Here is an 18,373-nt window from a genome sequence, read left to right as displayed (position 1 = left end):
GAGGAGGAGCTGGAGAGGGAGGAGATGAGGCATGTTGCAGTCTTTGTTCTTCCCAGACATGCTGGCATCGTCAGCCCACCCTCAGCCATGCATCACCCCGAAGGCACTGCAGTTTGGTCTGGTCTAGACGGCAGGGAGAGGTAGAACAGGACAGACTACAACCAAAGTCGGGTGTAAATCAGAGGCACTTGGACAATATTTCAAACTCACATGCCCTACGAAAGGGACCTTTACCCCCTTGAACACAAACCATATGGAGTTTCTTTTACTGCCTACTACGTTCTAAAGTTTTTAATTTGATTTTCTTCCACCTAGCCAACACTTGTTTTCACTTCAGGCCAGTGTGTAATAAAAATCTACTTAGCAGAGAAGCTAAAAAATGGAGTCACCTTTAGGTTTAGTGTGAAAGTTTCATTACTTTTTCAAATAATTACACCTTGACCAATTTTAAGAGTAAAAAATAATAATAATAGAAAAATCACACCCACAAAACTACATTTTTCATTTTTTGAATAAGAAACTTGCATACTGGTAAAAAAAAAAAAAGAGTTAGTCTTTTCAAAGATGCCTTAAATGCAGCACTTCTTCTTTTTTACTTATGTTCTTAAATGCACACACATTGAAATATATGCGCAATAAAAATGCCCAGAGCGTCAGTCTTTGATTTTTCAGTTGAGTTCTGATGGTATGTCTCTGTAGAAAGAATAATCTCTAAAACTTTAGTGACTCATACAGCTAGGATTTAAGACTTAGCAGCATAACTAAAGATTAGGAATTAAATAAGATGTGGAGATGGTTTTATTTCTGATATTATTGACCTTGATGCAGTGTTTTCCTTTTTGCCACACACAATTTGCACACACTGGGCTGAAAACTTGCAAAGCCTTTATGATTGAGGTTGAAGCTTCAGTTTTTTGGAAAGAAAATATAAAAAAATAAAACTCAAAACAGCACGACTTATGCAATTTCAGTGCCTTTGTGGTAGGATTTTTTTTCTTTTTCTCTGTCAGGTCACTTGAACCTGTACATCATCTCATAGCTTTTTGCTCTTGGACTTGCAGGGGATTGTGGGAAACCTGTCCAGCGGGAAGTCTGCCTTGGTTCATCGATATTTGACAGGGACATATGTGCAAGAGGAATCGCCTGAAGGTAAGAGCCTGCTGAAGAAAGCGTGGGTCAGGAGGTGGATTACAAACATGATGCCCAGCACAAAGATCAGAGCATTGCAGATTAAATGCAGCATGTTTACCGTGGCTCTTTTGACCTCAGCGCCTCAGCTGCCGCAGCCTGTCATATGTATTACATTGTTGACGATGTGTGAAAAGCTGGTTTTGTCAGCTTTCTGTTAGGATGGGACGGTTGGGTGACCATATTTGGAAGAGTGTAATAGGATATTTAAATAATGAAGAACAGCACTGTTTTTTGTTTTTTTTGCCGCTTCTGTGCGTATTTTTATAATTAACTTCCATTAAACTGTTTTGTTTTGGATTTTGTTAAGCTTCCAAATGGCGAGATTGATAACTGGCTCAGTTCTATTTCTCCCTTCACTGAAAATGGAGGGAAAATGACAAAATGTAACATTTCTAGTAATTTGAAGCTCATTACTAAAACATGCAAGTAAAAGTGGCACTGTAAATGAAGGTTTTTGTCACACTCAGGTGCTTTTTACACATTTAAAGCACTTGATATGAAAGGAATCCTTTTATGTGTGTGTGTATATATATATATATATATATATATATATATATATATACATACATACACACACACACACACACACACACATAAACCAAGAATGCCCCCCTCCTCTACAAATTCCAGCAAGATGTTGGCAAACCCAGAGTTAACTGATGATCTTTGAGGGGTTTGCAGTGTTTCATTTTAGTGTAATTATAGTGAGGATGAGACATGAAGCGCATAATTAGTTTCTGGCATTTTGCTGCACCATGGGAGAAGGAAAAAAATCCTCATAGCTTAATTAGTCCTTGAGAAATCAATGGCTGAAATGCTGGGGGAGGAAAAAACCCCCAGATCGACCCTTGTTGCTTTAATCAGGGAAATGTATCGGCTCATATATGTCCGTGTCCCTTCACATCGTTGCTCTGATACGACGTACCTGTCTGGCGAACACCGGGCACCTCATTGTTTCTTGCGCTTCAACACTGGCTTCACTCCAGACTGACTATTAACATTGCAGAGAAGCTTCACCCAGCAGAGGGAAGGTTCATCCGTGGCTGTTTCTTCACTGCTTTGTTCCTGGGCTTTTGCTATGATATCTGAAAAAAGATACTGGGGTGTGTTACTATGGCAACGCCGGATGGAGCTCCGTTGGATTGTGGCTCTGTGTCAAGGTCTAAGCCTCCGTGTAAGCAGAGTATGCTTACTGCGTGTTAACCATGCCTACCAACTCACCGTCTCTCTGTAGGCTGTGTGTGCAATGTTATCACTCGCCTGTTTTTTTTTCTCCTTTATGAGACGTTGAGCACAAATTCACATTATTCATAATTAGTCTTCATCACGCCAGGAAGAGAGAGTGAGGTAGTCTGCCTCATTTATTCACAGCATTGGCTTATTCAGGCTCTAAATAGAGACGACGACATTCTGGATGATTATGTAACTGAGATGTTTGCTTTGAATTTCCATCCATGTTTTCTCCAGAGCCGTATGCTTTCATTACAGATACTGGTTTCTGAGAGTCTCCTCCATAATCCGTTCTGGAGTACGAACATGTTGCCAGCTTCCATGCAAATCCTTTTCTCTGATAAATCTTTGGTTTGCTCTGATGCAATCAGCATTCACACATACAGATGCATAGTTTCTCAGTGCTTTGTCGGAATCTGCAAAGCGCTTTGACTTCAGTAGAAAAATATAAATAAATAAAAAGCTGACTGGTGGTTTATGAATCTCTCTCTCTCTCTGCATGTTATGCAACCAGCATCCAGCAGGCTTTGAGAGCCCGTGCAAAAGGCTGGGAGAATCCCCGATTTGCAGAGCGGGCTAAAATCGACTTAAAAGCGTGGAAGTGTGGCTCAAGTGCACGCTGACACAGGAATAGTGTCCGACTATTAAAAAGAAAAAATCTGGGGCCCCGCCCACTTACAGCTCCTCTGATGTGTGATCTTTAGTTCTGTGGGCTGGTTTAACAACACGATTTCCAACTTGTTCTTACTCAGTCGTTCCAGGAGTGCACACATCTGCTGCCTTCAACATAATTTTCCTTTTTTTTCCGGGGGGGGGATACATTTCACGATCATTCGTAGACCTTTTTAAATGTGTGCCTTATTCAGTTTTTGAAACGGCTTTTGGCATATTTTTTTGTATTCATGAGACATCGTTTTCACTCCCAGGGACATCTCTAGCCTCACAACTTTCTCATTTCAATGTTTTTAATCTCCACAGGATCGAGAACCATTCAAATGATATGCAAAATCTAATTTACAGCGTGGTTCTCCCATTGGTGTAGTCTTTATCTGCAGCCAGCTTTGCTAACGGCAAGGAAAATCTATTTGGGCTACAAAAGAAATGAAGAAAAGGGGAGAGAAACTCAAGGCAGTATGGATGCTACGTTCTTAACTTTCCACCAATTTTTCTGGGATGTGACTTAAAGCAGAACAGTTTCGGAGTCACGACACATTTACTGGATTCTGATGTTTATCTCCCATTGCTTCCTTTCCATCCTTTTATCATCTTTTCTAAAATGAAGTCTATTTGTCTTAAGATATCATTTATTACAATTAGCCGGAGAGTGTTTGTGAAGCAAAAGTCGGGCCTTTTCGTGACTCATGGAAGTGCAGTGATAGTGGCGCTGAACTGGTTCCCTCAGCAGCTGTGCATTTGACACGCTAAATGGCAATTTCTCGCCCACATAATTGGCTCCAGAGAGACCTGGTTTCCTGTCAGCATGTGATCCAGGCAACACCGTGTTCAGCAGGTCTAAATTGAGAAGCTGCACTTAAATTCAGATGCATATCAACAAACTTTTAAGAGCCATACATTTCAATTGCTTTCTTCTTCTTCTTCTTTTTTAAATTATCAGTGGGTGTGAAATGTGTCTGCTGTCTTTCCTTTTTTTTGACAACCCCCTGGTGGTTGGTTTACGTTCTAACAGACAATTTACACTTTGATTAATTGACTGGCTGTGGAGTAAACTCTTGGAATAAACATCTCTTCCTTTAGGTGGACGTTTCAAGAAAGAAATTGTGGTGGATGGACAGAGCTACTTACTTCTGATCAGAGATGAAGGGGGGCCTCCAGAATTGCAGGTAGGATCCTTAAAAAGGTCTCTTTAATCAAAAGCTGCTGGGTAGAAACTGTCAAGCTGACAGAGCCTGCTTAGAGACAGACCATTACTTCTCTACAGGACTGTTTGGAGCAGACAGAACTCTGTGGGTGTTCTAACAAAAGCAACAACGGATTGATGCAAAAGCCAAGTCGAGATGATTTTTGTGGTCAAAGAAACAACGCCTAATTATCTTATTAGTATGCGAAATCTGAAGAGTTATGGTTAATTTTTAGGAGAAAATGTGATGTTGTGACACGTGTTATGACAGTGCAGCCATCAAAATCTTATCTTCGATTATTTGTGAACAACGGAGGGCCCAATTTTGAGCTACTGCAGGACTTTGTGACATTGGCTGTCTCCAATTTATATACTTTATCCAGTCTAAGAAACTATGAAGCTGAAGCATCAATGTCTTGATCAATCATCCAGGTAAGGAAACCCCAAAAAGTTTATTCTGTTCATCTGGACGTAGCATTTTCGGTGGGAGAAACATTTCATCGCTCATCCGCGTGACTTCCTCAGTCTTAGCTGACTGCAGGTTTCCCCAGCTTTCCCCAAGAGTACATTTGCAAAAGGAAAATAGCACCACTGGCAAACAATCATCATGATCAAAATGCTTTCCTTTGTAAAGCACGATGTTAGAAATGTAGTAGAGAAGTAAGAAGAACATTGTCATGCTACTTTATTATTTATACTTGAAGTAGAATAAGTAAATCCACTTAATTATGGGAGTGCCTGTGATCACTGGCACTGTTTGTGTCAGCAAAGCATGATATCTGACAAATCTCCTTGTTACACCCTGTTTCCACCTTCACTCCTACAAGGCTCTACTCAGACCGATTTCCATAGATGGGAGGATTCAGTTTCCCATAACCAATCATGAGAGACTAACGTGCCCCCCCCCCTCCCCACCCCATGAATGTAACCTAATTTCAAGTCCACCTTGATGCATGCTAATGGCACCACACTGTTATACAGCTGCATAAACCGTGAGTTTAGCCTGTTCCTTCGTTTAACTGCTGTGCCTCAGGGGTGCCAACAACAAACATGCACTGGCCGTTTAAATTTAATATCGCTGTTGTGGCACAAAGCTTGACTACAGCCCATGTCAGTGATTGGCTAATTGGCACTCATGGGACACCTGTTTTTGTAACTGAAAAACTGTTGTTTCATGACGTAATGTCCGGCCAATGAACACGTCCAAAGAGCTTGACTCATTCAAAGCTGGCGGAGCTTTACTTATAAACTTATCTGAACTGATGACTTCCTCATGAGGTCACAGAGGAATGTGACGACATCTACGGTACCTTTTTGTCGCCTAGCGGCCGTAAGCTCTCGAACACATGAAGGAAGGGTTGGGAAAACAAGGGGCAGGGGTCGTCACACTCCTTACTGTACAAAGTCGGGCTTCCAGCAACACAAGCTTGAAACATAGTGTTTGATGACATGGACAAAGAACAAATATAGATTCCTTAAATTTTAGTGAGATAAGAAAAAAAGTAAAGTTAACCCTTATTTATGTTTTTTTTCCATTTGACAGCAGTAAAAATACCATAAAGGTCATTTTTTTAGCTTGAAATTTGATGACTTTCTTAAAGTGCCCTGATATGCCACATTTGCACACAGAGATGGCCAACTTCTGGCTAACCCATCTAACTAATTTTTAAATAATAATAATACAACAGAATAATAAAAAGTCCAAACTTTATGTCCTCCTTAACATTTGTACTTCATATGTACTTAACATCTTCCAAAAGTCATCTAATGGACGGGATTGAAGTGTTCACCGGGCTGATTCTGGCCCCCAGATTTCTGTTTGACACTCCTGTCTTAAACCAATAACAACATATAAAAGGGGTTAGGGTTAGAAAAAAATCACACTGATGTAAAGGTCTAAAAAACACGTGTCAGATGTGATACACTTGGCGTTACAAAGTTAATACATGCTTTGTGGTCACCCATAATTACAAACTCACAGATTTAACGTTGGTTCTACTGCCCACTTCTTAGACATTAGGATTCACTCTTCCCATTCTCACCAGCATGGTTTCCAGCTGCAGCAGGCAGCTGTTTTAAGCAGAATCTGTGATAAGCCCAGTGTATACTAAACAGCCCAGCACTAAACACCAGTTGAGCAGTGTTAGCAACAAACACACAGGGGCACATTTAGCAGGTAGAAGGCTTTATATGAAACAGGACCCATTTGCCTGGTGATAAGGAAACAAATTAATTGACTTTTTATGTTCACAGGTTATACTTATTGGCCCCAAGTTGGCTAGTCACAACATCTTTTTATACACTGAGTAATATGTACTCAGTTACTTTGCACCCTTAAAGTAAATAAACTCTCTCACGTGAGTCTTTCTTCTAACTGCAATGTTATTAATATTTTCTGTTGCTAAGCTTACATAGATTTGATGAGGGATTTAAAAAGATTCAAATGTAATAATCGGATTCAATTAAAGGCCCAAGTATCAAAACCACCAGCCCCGGAGAATATAGACAAACTTGCTTGTGGCTTCATTCACAGGGTTCAGTGTTTCCGGTGTATTTACCCTGCAGTTGTTTTAGCGGCTAGTGATGCCTGGCTTGGCAAAGCTCCGATTTACGCTTGCATTACGCTCGGCGAGATTAGGGAATAGAAATGAGTGCAGCTCAGTTGTCAGCTGCCTGTATAATTACTGGCATAATTAAAGGCCTCCATTATGTTCCCACTCGCAGGAGGCTGAGCACAGTTGTGGTTTGGAAGCTCGATTTGCCATTCAGTCCCTGTGGGGGTCTGGGCAAACGTAAAAGCTGAATAAAGAAGAGGGCATTACAGGAGAATAGTTTGTCACTTGATTGTCACCGTTACTAGTACTGTGGAGTCAGCTTAGCCTATTTCCTGCTGTGGATGTTGAATCAGATTGATTCGCTCTGCTCCCTGTTGGATCATAAACTATCCAGAAATTCTGACATATATAGAGATGACACAGAAAATACACATTTTCCTGTATTATGGTAGCTGTGGGGATAAAGAAAGCAGATACGCATTCAGTAGTAATCATTATTCATTCAGTCTGTTCACCTTGGTCTGGTATCTTGCCTAAAAACATGTTTCAGTGTCCTAAGATTGTTGCTACACTGCCCCCTTGTGTAGATATACATGAAGTACAATAACAGTAAAAGTGCTGCAACCTATTATAAGGTAAAATGTATTCATAAAAGCTAAAACAAATAATGGTTTCCATCCCTGTCTCCCATTATCCCTTTTAAAATAAAAAAAAATAGTATATTTTTGTGGTCAGTGCATCAGCGATAATAATGCAAACGTTAATTTGTGCAAATGTTCTTGTGGTAGCTTTTTTTCTTTAACACATTACCTCTGCTCTGCCCTCAGTTTGCTGCCTGGGTGGATGCAGTGGTTTTCGTTTTCAGCCTGGAGGATGAGATCAGTTTCCAGACGGTCTACAATTACTTCTTGCGCCTTTCCAGCTACAGGAACACAGCAGAGGTCCCCATGGTCCTCGTTGGAACACAAGGTGCTTGCCCTGCATCTGATATGTATATACAAATGTTCTTTATTGCCTCTTACATAATGAAACTATAGCTGTTATATGCTATTCTTTAATAAGTGAGGTATATTGAATTTATATCTTAATGTCAACAAAAGTCAGGAGAAGACCAAAACAGTTTTTGTGGTTTGAGTGCCGATTTGTTTTTGTGCAAAACGGACCTCTGTTGCTGTCCACACATCATTAAAACACACCAGCAAAGCACGCTGTTGCACATCAGTACCCATCAGTTTTGGAAATATGGAAATATGTAGGCGTCTTTCAGATTCCGAGTATATATTCGGGACTTCTCTGTGGGGGTTTTTGGTGAAAGCTGTTGACACTGGGTATTGCCAGCTTCATTCATGGAATTAAATATTTGATCCACATCTTTTTTTTTATTGCTCTCTTCTGCTAGATGCAATCAGTGCTGCCAACCCCAGAGTGATTGATGACTCACGGGCCAGAAAGTTGTCAAATGACCTGAAGCGCTGCACGTACTACGAGACCTGCTCCACCTACGGCCTGAATGTGGAGAGAGTCTTCCAGGACGGTGAGAGGGGGTGTTTTAAAAGTGCAGATAGGTTAAACAGGAAGGTGTAAAGCGTAGCTTGAATGTAATGACGTTTTATTTTACAGCCCACTTTTAGTTCGATATACTTAGTAGGTTGTTTATCCTGCAACGCTTCAGTCAGTCGAAAGAGCAAACACTTGTCAGCATTTGCTAATTTTAGAATAAACTAGTTCTTCAAATGTAAGGATATATGCTTAGGAACAATGTTGCAAACTTTGGATAGGCATTTTACATTTTTGCTGTTTGTAATGACCTTCATCTAAATTGCCTTATTCCCAGGTTCCATTGCAGGCAAAACATTTAAATTAGCCTCATTTCAATTCCACTCTCAGACTTCCACTTAGGATTTCTTGACAGCTTCTTGAAGAAACATTTAAATTGCAGTTTTTCAAATACCGGATTTTGTGTGAATCCGACTAAGATATGCAATCTTGTCACCTCCTTCCAATTTTAGGAAACACGGTCCAATTTGGTATAACTTGTATTTGCAAAACTATGAGCCTAGTAATTAGTGTAACCCTTATATTACACCCTCTGGAACTGGCTCAAACTGGCAGGGAGGGCATTCACAGAAGAGTTTTTCTCAAAACCAATGTAACTTAATAAAGCTGAAACTCACAAGTCGGCATTATTAGTGTTAGTTATTAGTGTCCTGTTTGCTGTGGAGGTGCTGAAAGGTGCAAAAAAAATGAAGGGAACAGGAGGTTTGAGGGAATAAGCACATTTTTATAGCCTGGAAGGTCCAGCTGCCAGTCTGCCAATGTCAGCCAGTTTCCCCCTGATGCACAGCCTCCACTGTGTGATGCCGCTCCCTCACATGGGAAAATGTTGGATCAACTCAATAAACTTGGATCAACATTTTCCTTGCTTTCCCGTGTAACTTTGTAAAGACGAGAAGAATTTGTGTCGAAATTTCCATAATGACAGTTGTTTCTCTGTTTCTCTTTACCTCAGGCTACATGCAAAGTACTATAATATTTCACATTCAGTAACATATGATTGTCAGTACTGCAATTAGTCATTGTGGAAGTTAGATTCATGATCAAGGCTCGCATGTAAATGTGGACTTCATTCAGTTCGGCATAAATGGCGGAAAAGCACCATCTTGTATATTGTCTCTTTTTCAACTTTCTGGAAACTCTTGAGTTTTTCCCTGAATCCATAATTGAAGTCATGAAACTGTTATTTGGAAACTCGGCTGCTTCAACTCTGGCACATTTTCCCCTCGGGCGGCAGCTCCTTTGAAAGGCTGTCATCCCTTCAGAAAACATCTGAATATGTAACGCTGTGTTCACTTTGCATTTAACTGACTGTTGATGCGCAGGCACGTTGTCTTCCCCCCCCCCTGCCTTAATTGCTTCCTGAAGCTCAATTTGAAATAATTAAAAGAGATGAAGGGAGCGCTGGCTGTCTGGAGAAGTCGCCCAGTATCACTCGCACCCTCTTTCTGTATTTGCCATGCTGCAGCAGGCAGCCGGGCGTTATGGTCCCAGCTGTCAGCACGACTTCAGATCATCTCCCCTTCCCTCAATGCTAATTCACGTCACGCAGCCCCGAACATCACCTCCCTCCTTCGACGCCTCGCGCTCAACCCAGTCGCGTGTGCAGCAAATTAACGGTTTACGCCACCACCAGCATAGCCAATCAGGCTGTGACACAATAGTTCCATTTGGCTAACATCACACTATAGAGCTCCATGAATGACAGAAAAAAATTAAAGCAAGTCATTTTGTATGATTACTTTTCTTGGTAACCTTATTGTCCCAGGAGACATGCATAAGCAGTATGTTCCTTATTACCTGCCTGGAAAACAAATGGCCCGAGGAGGTCTAGATAATGTGCGTAGTTGGGAGTGCTAGTTTTCTTTCATTGCTTTTAGCGCTCTACAAAGACTTTTTTTGGCATTTGAATTGCATTAAGACTGAATGTTGTGATGCTGTAGTCCAAATCTACAGCAGTCACAAGGTGAGATGCCTGATGTAGTTTTTCTTCTATCTCTTGCTCTAATGCTGTCAAGAAAGAGTGGAGAATTTTACATACATGCGACCTTTAATAGCTTTTGAAAGAAAGCTATGCAAGTAAACGCATCAATCTGCTATTTACTATAACTAATAGAAAATTATGTCTGCTACTAGCATATCCCAAAGTGGAACTGTTTCTCTAACTTTTTATAATTCTGTAGCTGGTTTATACCTGAAACACATTCTTACAGTCATGTCTAAGACTGGTAGCTTGCCAGAGCCAATTCCTGTTAATCTTATTGTACTGTTTTGGACAGTCTATTTGGGCACTCCTGAATCTCTTTTAGACCCTGTGCACTCATATTGGGAGATTAGATCTAGTCTTTTCTGCACCTTTTACTTTCGCACTTTGTTGAGCAATGACTTTATTGTGTTATGCTGTAAAAGATACCCATTGTGCCAATATGAGGACATACTCTTTTTTTTTGTTTAATAACAAGAGGATCTATAATGAAGTAACAGCTTCCTGTTCAAAGAGGAAGTTGGTTTTTGTACTTATCAGGTCCAACTACTTAAATAACTGGGAGAAATTTAAAAAAGCATCTCAGACAAGAGCTCGAGTCTCAGGAGATTCATAGTGAGTGAACTGAGCTAAAACCCCAAAGTGTTCTTCAATTTTAATAAATATAATATTTTTGTGTTTGATTTGATGTCTGAATCGAAATAAAAACAGTCAGTTTTATTTGTCAGTTTTTGTCTGTAAAACACAAGGATGCCGCTGACGTGTGCTGATTGGTTGTAAATATTGTAACCAACCTATCAGCCGACGCATTCCCTCGATGGCACTCAGTTTTGTTCAGTGACCATAACAGACATCTGAACTAAAACCACTGAACTAAAACAAAAACTTTTGTGTCAGAAACAGCTGACACAAAAGCTCAAAAGGGAGCGCTATGGGTCCAGAAAGAGACTTTTGGTTCTGTTATGTCCCTAAAACTTAAAGTGTTTTACTAAAACCTAAACTCCATAAATGTTAAACATAATAAAAATTCATTTTATTTCTGTTTTTACTCCCATGAACATTATATTTTTTGGCTTAAATGGCATATTTATTCTGGACTGTCGCAGAGACCACCTGTTAAACCTGAAGTTGAAGAACGGGAATTCTCTGTCTAGGAATTCGTTGAGGTTTCCCACTGTTGCTCAGCAACCGAGCTACTCTGCATCATCACACGTGATCCTGGGTTTCACATTCTCAAAGTGTAACCCACTAAATCCCTAAAAACTCTCCCAAGGTTGGCTGACCGGACTAGTTGACCGTATCTTGCTGTGTGTTTGCCTCCAGTTGCCCAGAAGGTTGTGGCCATGAGGAAAAAGCAGCAGCTCTCTATTGGTCCATGCAAATCACTCCCAAACTCTCCCAGCCACTCATCAGTCCCCGCTGCATCGATCCCCTCTGTTCACATTAACCAGGTAAGATCCAGATATTCACAGCCCACACTTAAATCCTCCACGTGAATATGTAAAAAATCTCCAGTTTATGTAATTCTTCTCATGGTGATTGGTTGTATTGTTAGTGAGTGGGTAATTTTGTCCACATCATATTTTTCCTAAATTGACCTGGTTCTGTCTCCCCTGTTGTTGTTTTTTCTTTTCCTTTTTTCTTTTTACTATCCTCTCTCCTCTTCTTTCCTCCCACTTTTCCTCTGATTCTGTCGGTTCGTGTTAATCCCTCTCGCTCCCCAGGCGGCCAATGGTGGGGGTGCATTCAGCGACTACTCCTCCTCCGTTCCCTCCACCCCCAGCATAAGTCAGCGGGAGATGCGCATTGAGACCATCGCTGCCTCCAACACGCCCACGCCCATCCGCAAGCAGTCAAAGCGCCGCTCCAACATTTTCACAGTAAGTATGCGACAGCTGATGCAAAGCAACACCCACTCACACTACTAGGAGGCATGTTGCCGAGCGCACTTTTTCCACCAGAGGGAGACAGGTAGCTCAAAATGCATAAAAAAAGCCACCTCTCCTGCCTTCAATGCAGGCAAAGACAGTGTCTTGTTCACACAGCACAATGGGCAAAGGAGAAAAAGACAAAATAAATCTCATTAAATCCCTGAAATGCACCAAAAAATAAAAAAAATAAAGAAATAAAATGAAACCTTAAAGCAAATATCAAAGATAAACACTGTGGAAGAAAAACATTAACTCTTTTCATGTCCTTTTTCTTTTCTAATTGGATGTAGTGAGTGCACATGAATTAAGTTCCTCATCTCACCCATAACAAACTGGGCCCTCTGCGCTGTCTAAATCTTTGACCTCCCTCCCCCTACCCCTCTTATTTTTGCTAGATCCTTTCTTTGCAGTGACTTCCCTTTTGGGGGAGAGACGGCAGCGACAAAACCGCCAATGCCACTTCTCCTGCCCCGATCAAGCTAAACTTTAAAATCCCAGCCAACCTGTGGCCCGTTTACACGCTGCTAATAATGCATGCTGGCACCCTTAGCACCCCTGCTTCAGACAGAAAGTGCTCTAACTGGCCACTAATCAACTTGCTGAGTCCCCATTTTACATTTGATTTCGATCGCTAAGATTAACTACCACACCAGTATCCCGACACCCCTGTCTGCCTGCTCTTTACCCCATGTCCTGTCACATTTGCCCTTTGCCCTAACCGATAGCGTATATGTGCACTAACCACTCTAATTTCCTTAGCTGTCCTAAGCTTGTCTTTTACTTGTAGCCTCTGCCATGTTTTTCTACCCAGCCTGTTCCCCTTCTCCCCCTTTTCTCTTCCCAGCCTTATTCTTTGCTGCTAAGCCTTTCCTAAACTCGCTTAGCCGGACCTGGGCCTCCTTAAGCTCAGGGAGGTCTGCAAAAAAAGTACAAATCAGCAAGCTTTAAAATCAGTACAAACTATTCTCTAAAGTTCCCTGGTTGGGGAAAAACAAATTCCCCTGCGAAACCAGTGTCTCATTCACATGCCATCTTTGTATCCAAGTTTTAAATTTTTTCTCTGCAGAACTTTTTGAGCTTTATGAGACAGATCAGGCTATGTGAGATTACCCCTTTCCCTCTCCCTCCCAGTCATATCCCCTTTCTTTCACCAATCTACCTCCCTCTCACCTCTTGCTGTCACCTGTTTCCCATCTCATTCCTATTTCCTCTCTCCTCTCTTTCTAACCAACTCCTTCTCTAACCCTCCCCGATCTATCCCTTCCCCTCCTCTATTTGTCCTACCGCCTTCATCTTGTTGCCCCAGCTGCTGGGGAGCCGCAGGTTTTGTGGCCACCGAGCAGTACAGGCTGTGTGCTAGCTCCCCTTGTTGTCTCCCTTCCCCCCCGCTAGGTAGTGACTAACCATGTCCACCAGAGAAATGAGCCTCTCCCAGTCCGCGTCATGGAGATGCCGAAGCACGCCACCTACCCAGTGTGGGTGCCAGAGTGGCAAGCCGAGCGGGAGTTTCAGCTCATGACCTTCTGAGGAGCAGCGAGCCGAGGGAGGGAGGAGGGAGGGGGAGGGAGGAGGAGGAGGAGGAGGAAGGGACGGAAAGTTGACGGGGCGATGTCGACATTTCTTCAGTGACACTCGAAGAGAGCAATGGGCTCAGGAGAGGAAGACTTGCTTTGCAAAAACCTCCTTGCCATTTTACGAAAAACAGCAGAAAGAGAAAATATTTCATCAACACAACAATGCCGAGGATGTTCCTTTCCTAGCTTTGCACGTCTTAAAAAAGAAATTGGTATCTGTGTTACAAGTTCACAAAAAGTTCTGCTGGTAGATCGCAGGTTGCCAGGCACAATCTCGAAAGTAGGTGAGTAGATTGTAAAGCAGATCTCAGAAGGCCTCAAGAGAAGGTCTCCAGAAAAATGCCTTAATGTCATCGATAGACGAGCTCTGGCAGATCAACAATAGACTCTCTTTAGTCACTACATACGAGGTCCGGTCCTGTTATAAATCTGAGATAATAGTAACACATGTAACAATCATGGCACTGGCATTGGGACTCTTAAAAATGAAGAAAAATCCTTTGCATTGTGCAGTTTACTTAGATAATACTGCTCCAAATATACCAGATATGGTTTACGTAAAAAGAAAAAGCCCCTTGAAATAGATCAGTGCTTTGCATTAATACATTTAGATTTTTTTTAAAGTAAGTAAATAAAACTCAAAGCTTTACATCAGAAGATCTTATCACTCCGTCTTTTCACCACCCTCACAAATCACCAAACCACAATCATTTCAAGCCAGTTTCCACCATAACTGTCATTGGCCACTAGGTGTCAGCACAGTACACGTTATTCTTTCCTAGTGCTTCCATAGTCAATAACTAAACAATGTGTTTTGTAGTCTGTCTGTGGTTTCCTGAGGTCTTCAGGTTGTCTGTCCCCTTTTTGTGTTGAAAAGCACACTATTGAGGAATATAAATGAATATTACAGCATTTTTATACTTAATTCCATCATTCATTCGACCCATTTATTAATGTCCGCCATTCAGTGTTTCTCCATTCTGTATTTCAGTCCCTGAACTTGTTTCTCGTGTGAAACAAAACTCCAACAACAACACAAACAATATTCATTTGACACTGTTTTTTAATATTTGCAGATTTGTGCTTCTGTTTCCAACCTTTCTTCAACAAAAAGGGCTTTCCAACTCCTTCCGAATTAGAAGAGCATGATGGTTAAAAAAAGAAAGAAAAAAAAAAAGAGTCCCCCTGCTTTGCCAGTCCTGATAGAGAGGAAATTATTGGTTGAGGACTTTCAGCTTGTTGCTGCTTTACCCTCAGTGCCCTATTGCATTTCGGGTAATGCGTAGAACGTGTGGAAAACGTAGGACTTTGCGTCAAATGCAACCTAAAGTCGAGTCCACTCAAGTGTTTGAGCGCACTCAGAGTAGACCATCTAATATCACAGCATGAGACAAACTGTAGGGACTCTTGTGGAAATGCCCCATCCACCCCCTTTTTTGCCCTGCCCCACCCTCTACTCACTACCCCGTGCTCTCATTCAGACACGCCACACAAAAAAACAAAAAACATGCTGTACAGTCGAGTCACTTTTGGAACTGTTACCCAGCCACCTAAAGGACACAACCTTTTCCTTACATGACATCACGCTGCCTTTTGCCATAAATGAGGACTCAAGGACTAGAGGTGCCAAGTTGTTGTTCTTTTTTTGTTTGTTTGTTGTTGTTGTTTTTTTCCTTTTAGATTTTCCTCGATTCATTTGGTCTGTTTTTATTTGACTCGCTCTCCTTTTCCAGGACGTTTTGAAGTACTGAATGGATGTTGAAAATGTGATCTAAAGGTATTAGCGCAGAGGTATTTTAGATTAAAGCAGTTTGGGGTAAATTTTATGAAGGCCTTCATAAAAACTAGTGTAGATCGTCAGGGTGTTGAGGTAATACAGAGGCATAATATACGAAAAACAAATGAAACTGGGTTGCACCGACTTGTATGAATGTAGTTAAACTTAACAGTTATTTTCCTTTTATTTATTTTTAATTTATTGGGTTGGGGTTTTTTTTTTTTTTTTTTTTTTTTTTTTTGCAGATTCAATTTTAATTTATTTTTTAATTTATTTTCATTTTCCTCGGTTTAGGTTTGGTACAGAGATTATGAACTCTTGCATAATCGCTTTTCTATCATGAATGGATTGACAAAAATATAGACTGCTGTATATCTTGTATTGTATTTTATTTACAATGGTACTCTATAAAAAGTACATACATATAAGGAATATATGAAATAACTGTCCATCCTATATTTTGTGGGAACTGCAATGTTTGGCTCAATCTGTTGAATATTTTGAAGTGACTTTGTGACTTGCTTTGTATGGTGTCTGTATAGAAGCTAAACAAGTCATCATAAAAAAAAATAAAATGTTGGAAAAAAATATAAACGCCAGAGTTGGTTTACTTGAACTCAGACTACCTCTTTTCCATTGGTGACTGGACATCTCTCATGTTCTGAGTGAGACCATACACACTCATGTCTGTCCCTACCTGTACCTCATCTCTTTATTTGTGTTGGGGTGGGAAGGTTATGATTAAACTGTTTCATGTCAAGTTTCAGTCGCTGTACCACTGGGTTTTCCCCCCCCTCTCCACAGGCATTCCCGGGAGTTTTAATGCTGATGTATTTTAACTTCTCTGACACTTAAATTGTCTGACTTTGGCAGATTGATTTTGTGTCCTTCTAGGTTTTGCAGGCTGGAGGAAGAAATACTACCAAAGCCTTTTTTTTTTTTTTTTTTAAAAAAGAGAGAAAGAAAAATAACCACTCTCCTTTCTTTCCTTTCTAACCTGTTATGACGTTTAACATATTGATCGTGCTATACAAGCACTTATTATTTGACTATGTGAAAGGCACAGCTGATGCTGCAGTGGGTACAGCAGCAGGTGGTCTGCAGGTCCACTAAGGGCCCGCTCTGGGTCTCAGACAGAGGGAAGGATCTACCAAAGGGTTTCAGGGCTGAGTCATGACTCAATGTGTGGTCGTCTCTGGTCTCCTCTGTGTTGAGATGTGTCCAGTGTGGTCTTGGTTTGGTCTCTATTTTTCTTTAAATTTCTTATTTTCATTTTTTTTTGACTTGCACGTCGGTGTTAATGCTGTTTGTTCCGCTGGTCTGCTTGTCTGTTAATTTGAGGCTTCTTTTGAGACTATTTTTTATTTTGCAACGCTTAGTTTACAGCAAATGTTCCAAACACCCTCTGACCCCCAGTCTCTTGCCCTCACGCACACACGCCCCAACACGCACGACCCCACCCAAATTCTCCTCATACCCCCACGGCTCCCATCTCGTGCTCTGTGCGTCGCTTCGGTGTCTGACTGACTTTCTTGTTTCCTTGCAGTCACGGAAAGCCAATGAACAAGCAAAGAGCGTTGACAGTAAAACAGACAGCATAGGCAGTGGAAGGGCCATACCTATCAAACAGGTAAGCAGTCTTACTAACCCTTTTTAACTACATTTCCCACAGTTCCTGTGGTAAGTATGGCTTCTTTGGTCTGAGTAGAGGTTTAAAGTAATTTTATATTCAGTGATTTTGGAGAAAAGCCGTATGCTACAAAATCCACTAGATGGCAGCACAACCCAATGTAATAAATGCTTTACAAGCAGGCACCACTACCACTATTATATGGAAATCACTCACACACACACACACACACACACACACACACACACACACACACACCTATCAAAGTGTACACTTCCAAAAAACTAAGGCGGAAATTTTAAACCCTGGAGAACTGATGAGTTTGGTTACCTTTGACCATTGTTGGGTCATTTTGTTCTCAGCAAATGACACGATCTGTCAGGAAAAAAAGAAATCAACATTAATATTTGATGTGTGATTTTTCTGAGCAGCAACTATAAATTTATAGATTATATTTAAAGCACCATCGTTTAAAAAAAACATCCAACTTTGTGTACTGCAATTTTCCAGTCACAGTTTAAGGCTTGTTAGTGGATAATAAAGATTTTTGTGTTTTTCCTCAGCTGTTCCTTAAAGGATATATCTTGTTTTGACTGTGGCTACTAAACAAATATTTACGGGATCTCAGAACATTATTTAGGGTCAGTCTCATCTTGTAGTTGAACCACTGACTCCACCTGATTGTGCTGAACTAATATTTAGTTCATTCATTCATATCTATATATTGTCCCAATAGGCATTTTTTTTATGGCGGCATTTTATTTGATTTTTTTGAGCCATGGTAAAAATGCTACAGCTTTAATGGTAATGATTATTACACAAACACTGCTGGAATATTAGTCTAATATTGGTTTGTTTTAAAAAATCTTGTCATTATTTATTGATTTTTTTTTTGTACCTGTGTTTCTTTATTGTTTCCCTATATTATATTTGTTTTAGTCACACGCTGCAGTGAATGGAACAGATGCACAGCAGCAAACCACCGAATAAAGCGTTTTCTAAATCCTTTCTAAAGGTCCGACTGTAAGGAGGAGTAAATGGTACATTCATTAGTAATCACTCCTGATTATATGAGGGCTTTTGAAAATA

At 40.8% G+C, this 18,373-nt stretch overlaps 1 protein-coding gene across 1 annotated transcript in view; it reads left to right on the top strand.

Annotated features, from left to right (window-relative positions):
• agap3 (ArfGAP with GTPase domain, ankyrin repeat and PH domain 3) overlaps positions 1-18,373 on the top strand; it is a 72,086-nt gene that overhangs the window by 10,303 nt on the left and 43,410 nt on the right. Inside the window, exons 3-9 of the mRNA XM_085379009.1 lie at positions 1,062-1,149; positions 4,177-4,262; positions 7,662-7,803; positions 8,234-8,368; positions 11,696-11,823; positions 12,097-12,252; positions 17,201-17,284. Coding sequence (XP_085235135.1) covers positions 1,062-1,149; positions 4,177-4,262; positions 7,662-7,803; positions 8,234-8,368; positions 11,696-11,823; positions 12,097-12,252; positions 17,201-17,284 — 819 coding nt within the window. The remainder of the gene's footprint in view (positions 1-1,061; positions 1,150-4,176; positions 4,263-7,661; positions 7,804-8,233; positions 8,369-11,695; positions 11,824-12,096; positions 12,253-17,200; positions 17,285-18,373) is intronic.

This window comes from Diplotaxodon limnothrissa, linkage group LG18, assembly GCF_057381915.1.
Source record: "Diplotaxodon limnothrissa isolate DT_005_m linkage group LG18, D_limnothrissa_male_GT1.1, whole genome shotgun sequence".
Lineage (NCBI taxonomy): Eukaryota > Metazoa > Chordata > Actinopteri > Cichliformes > Cichlidae > Diplotaxodon > Diplotaxodon limnothrissa.
The sequence above is the reverse complement of the archived record's forward strand: the minus strand, read 5'-3'. Positions and strand labels throughout refer to the sequence as shown.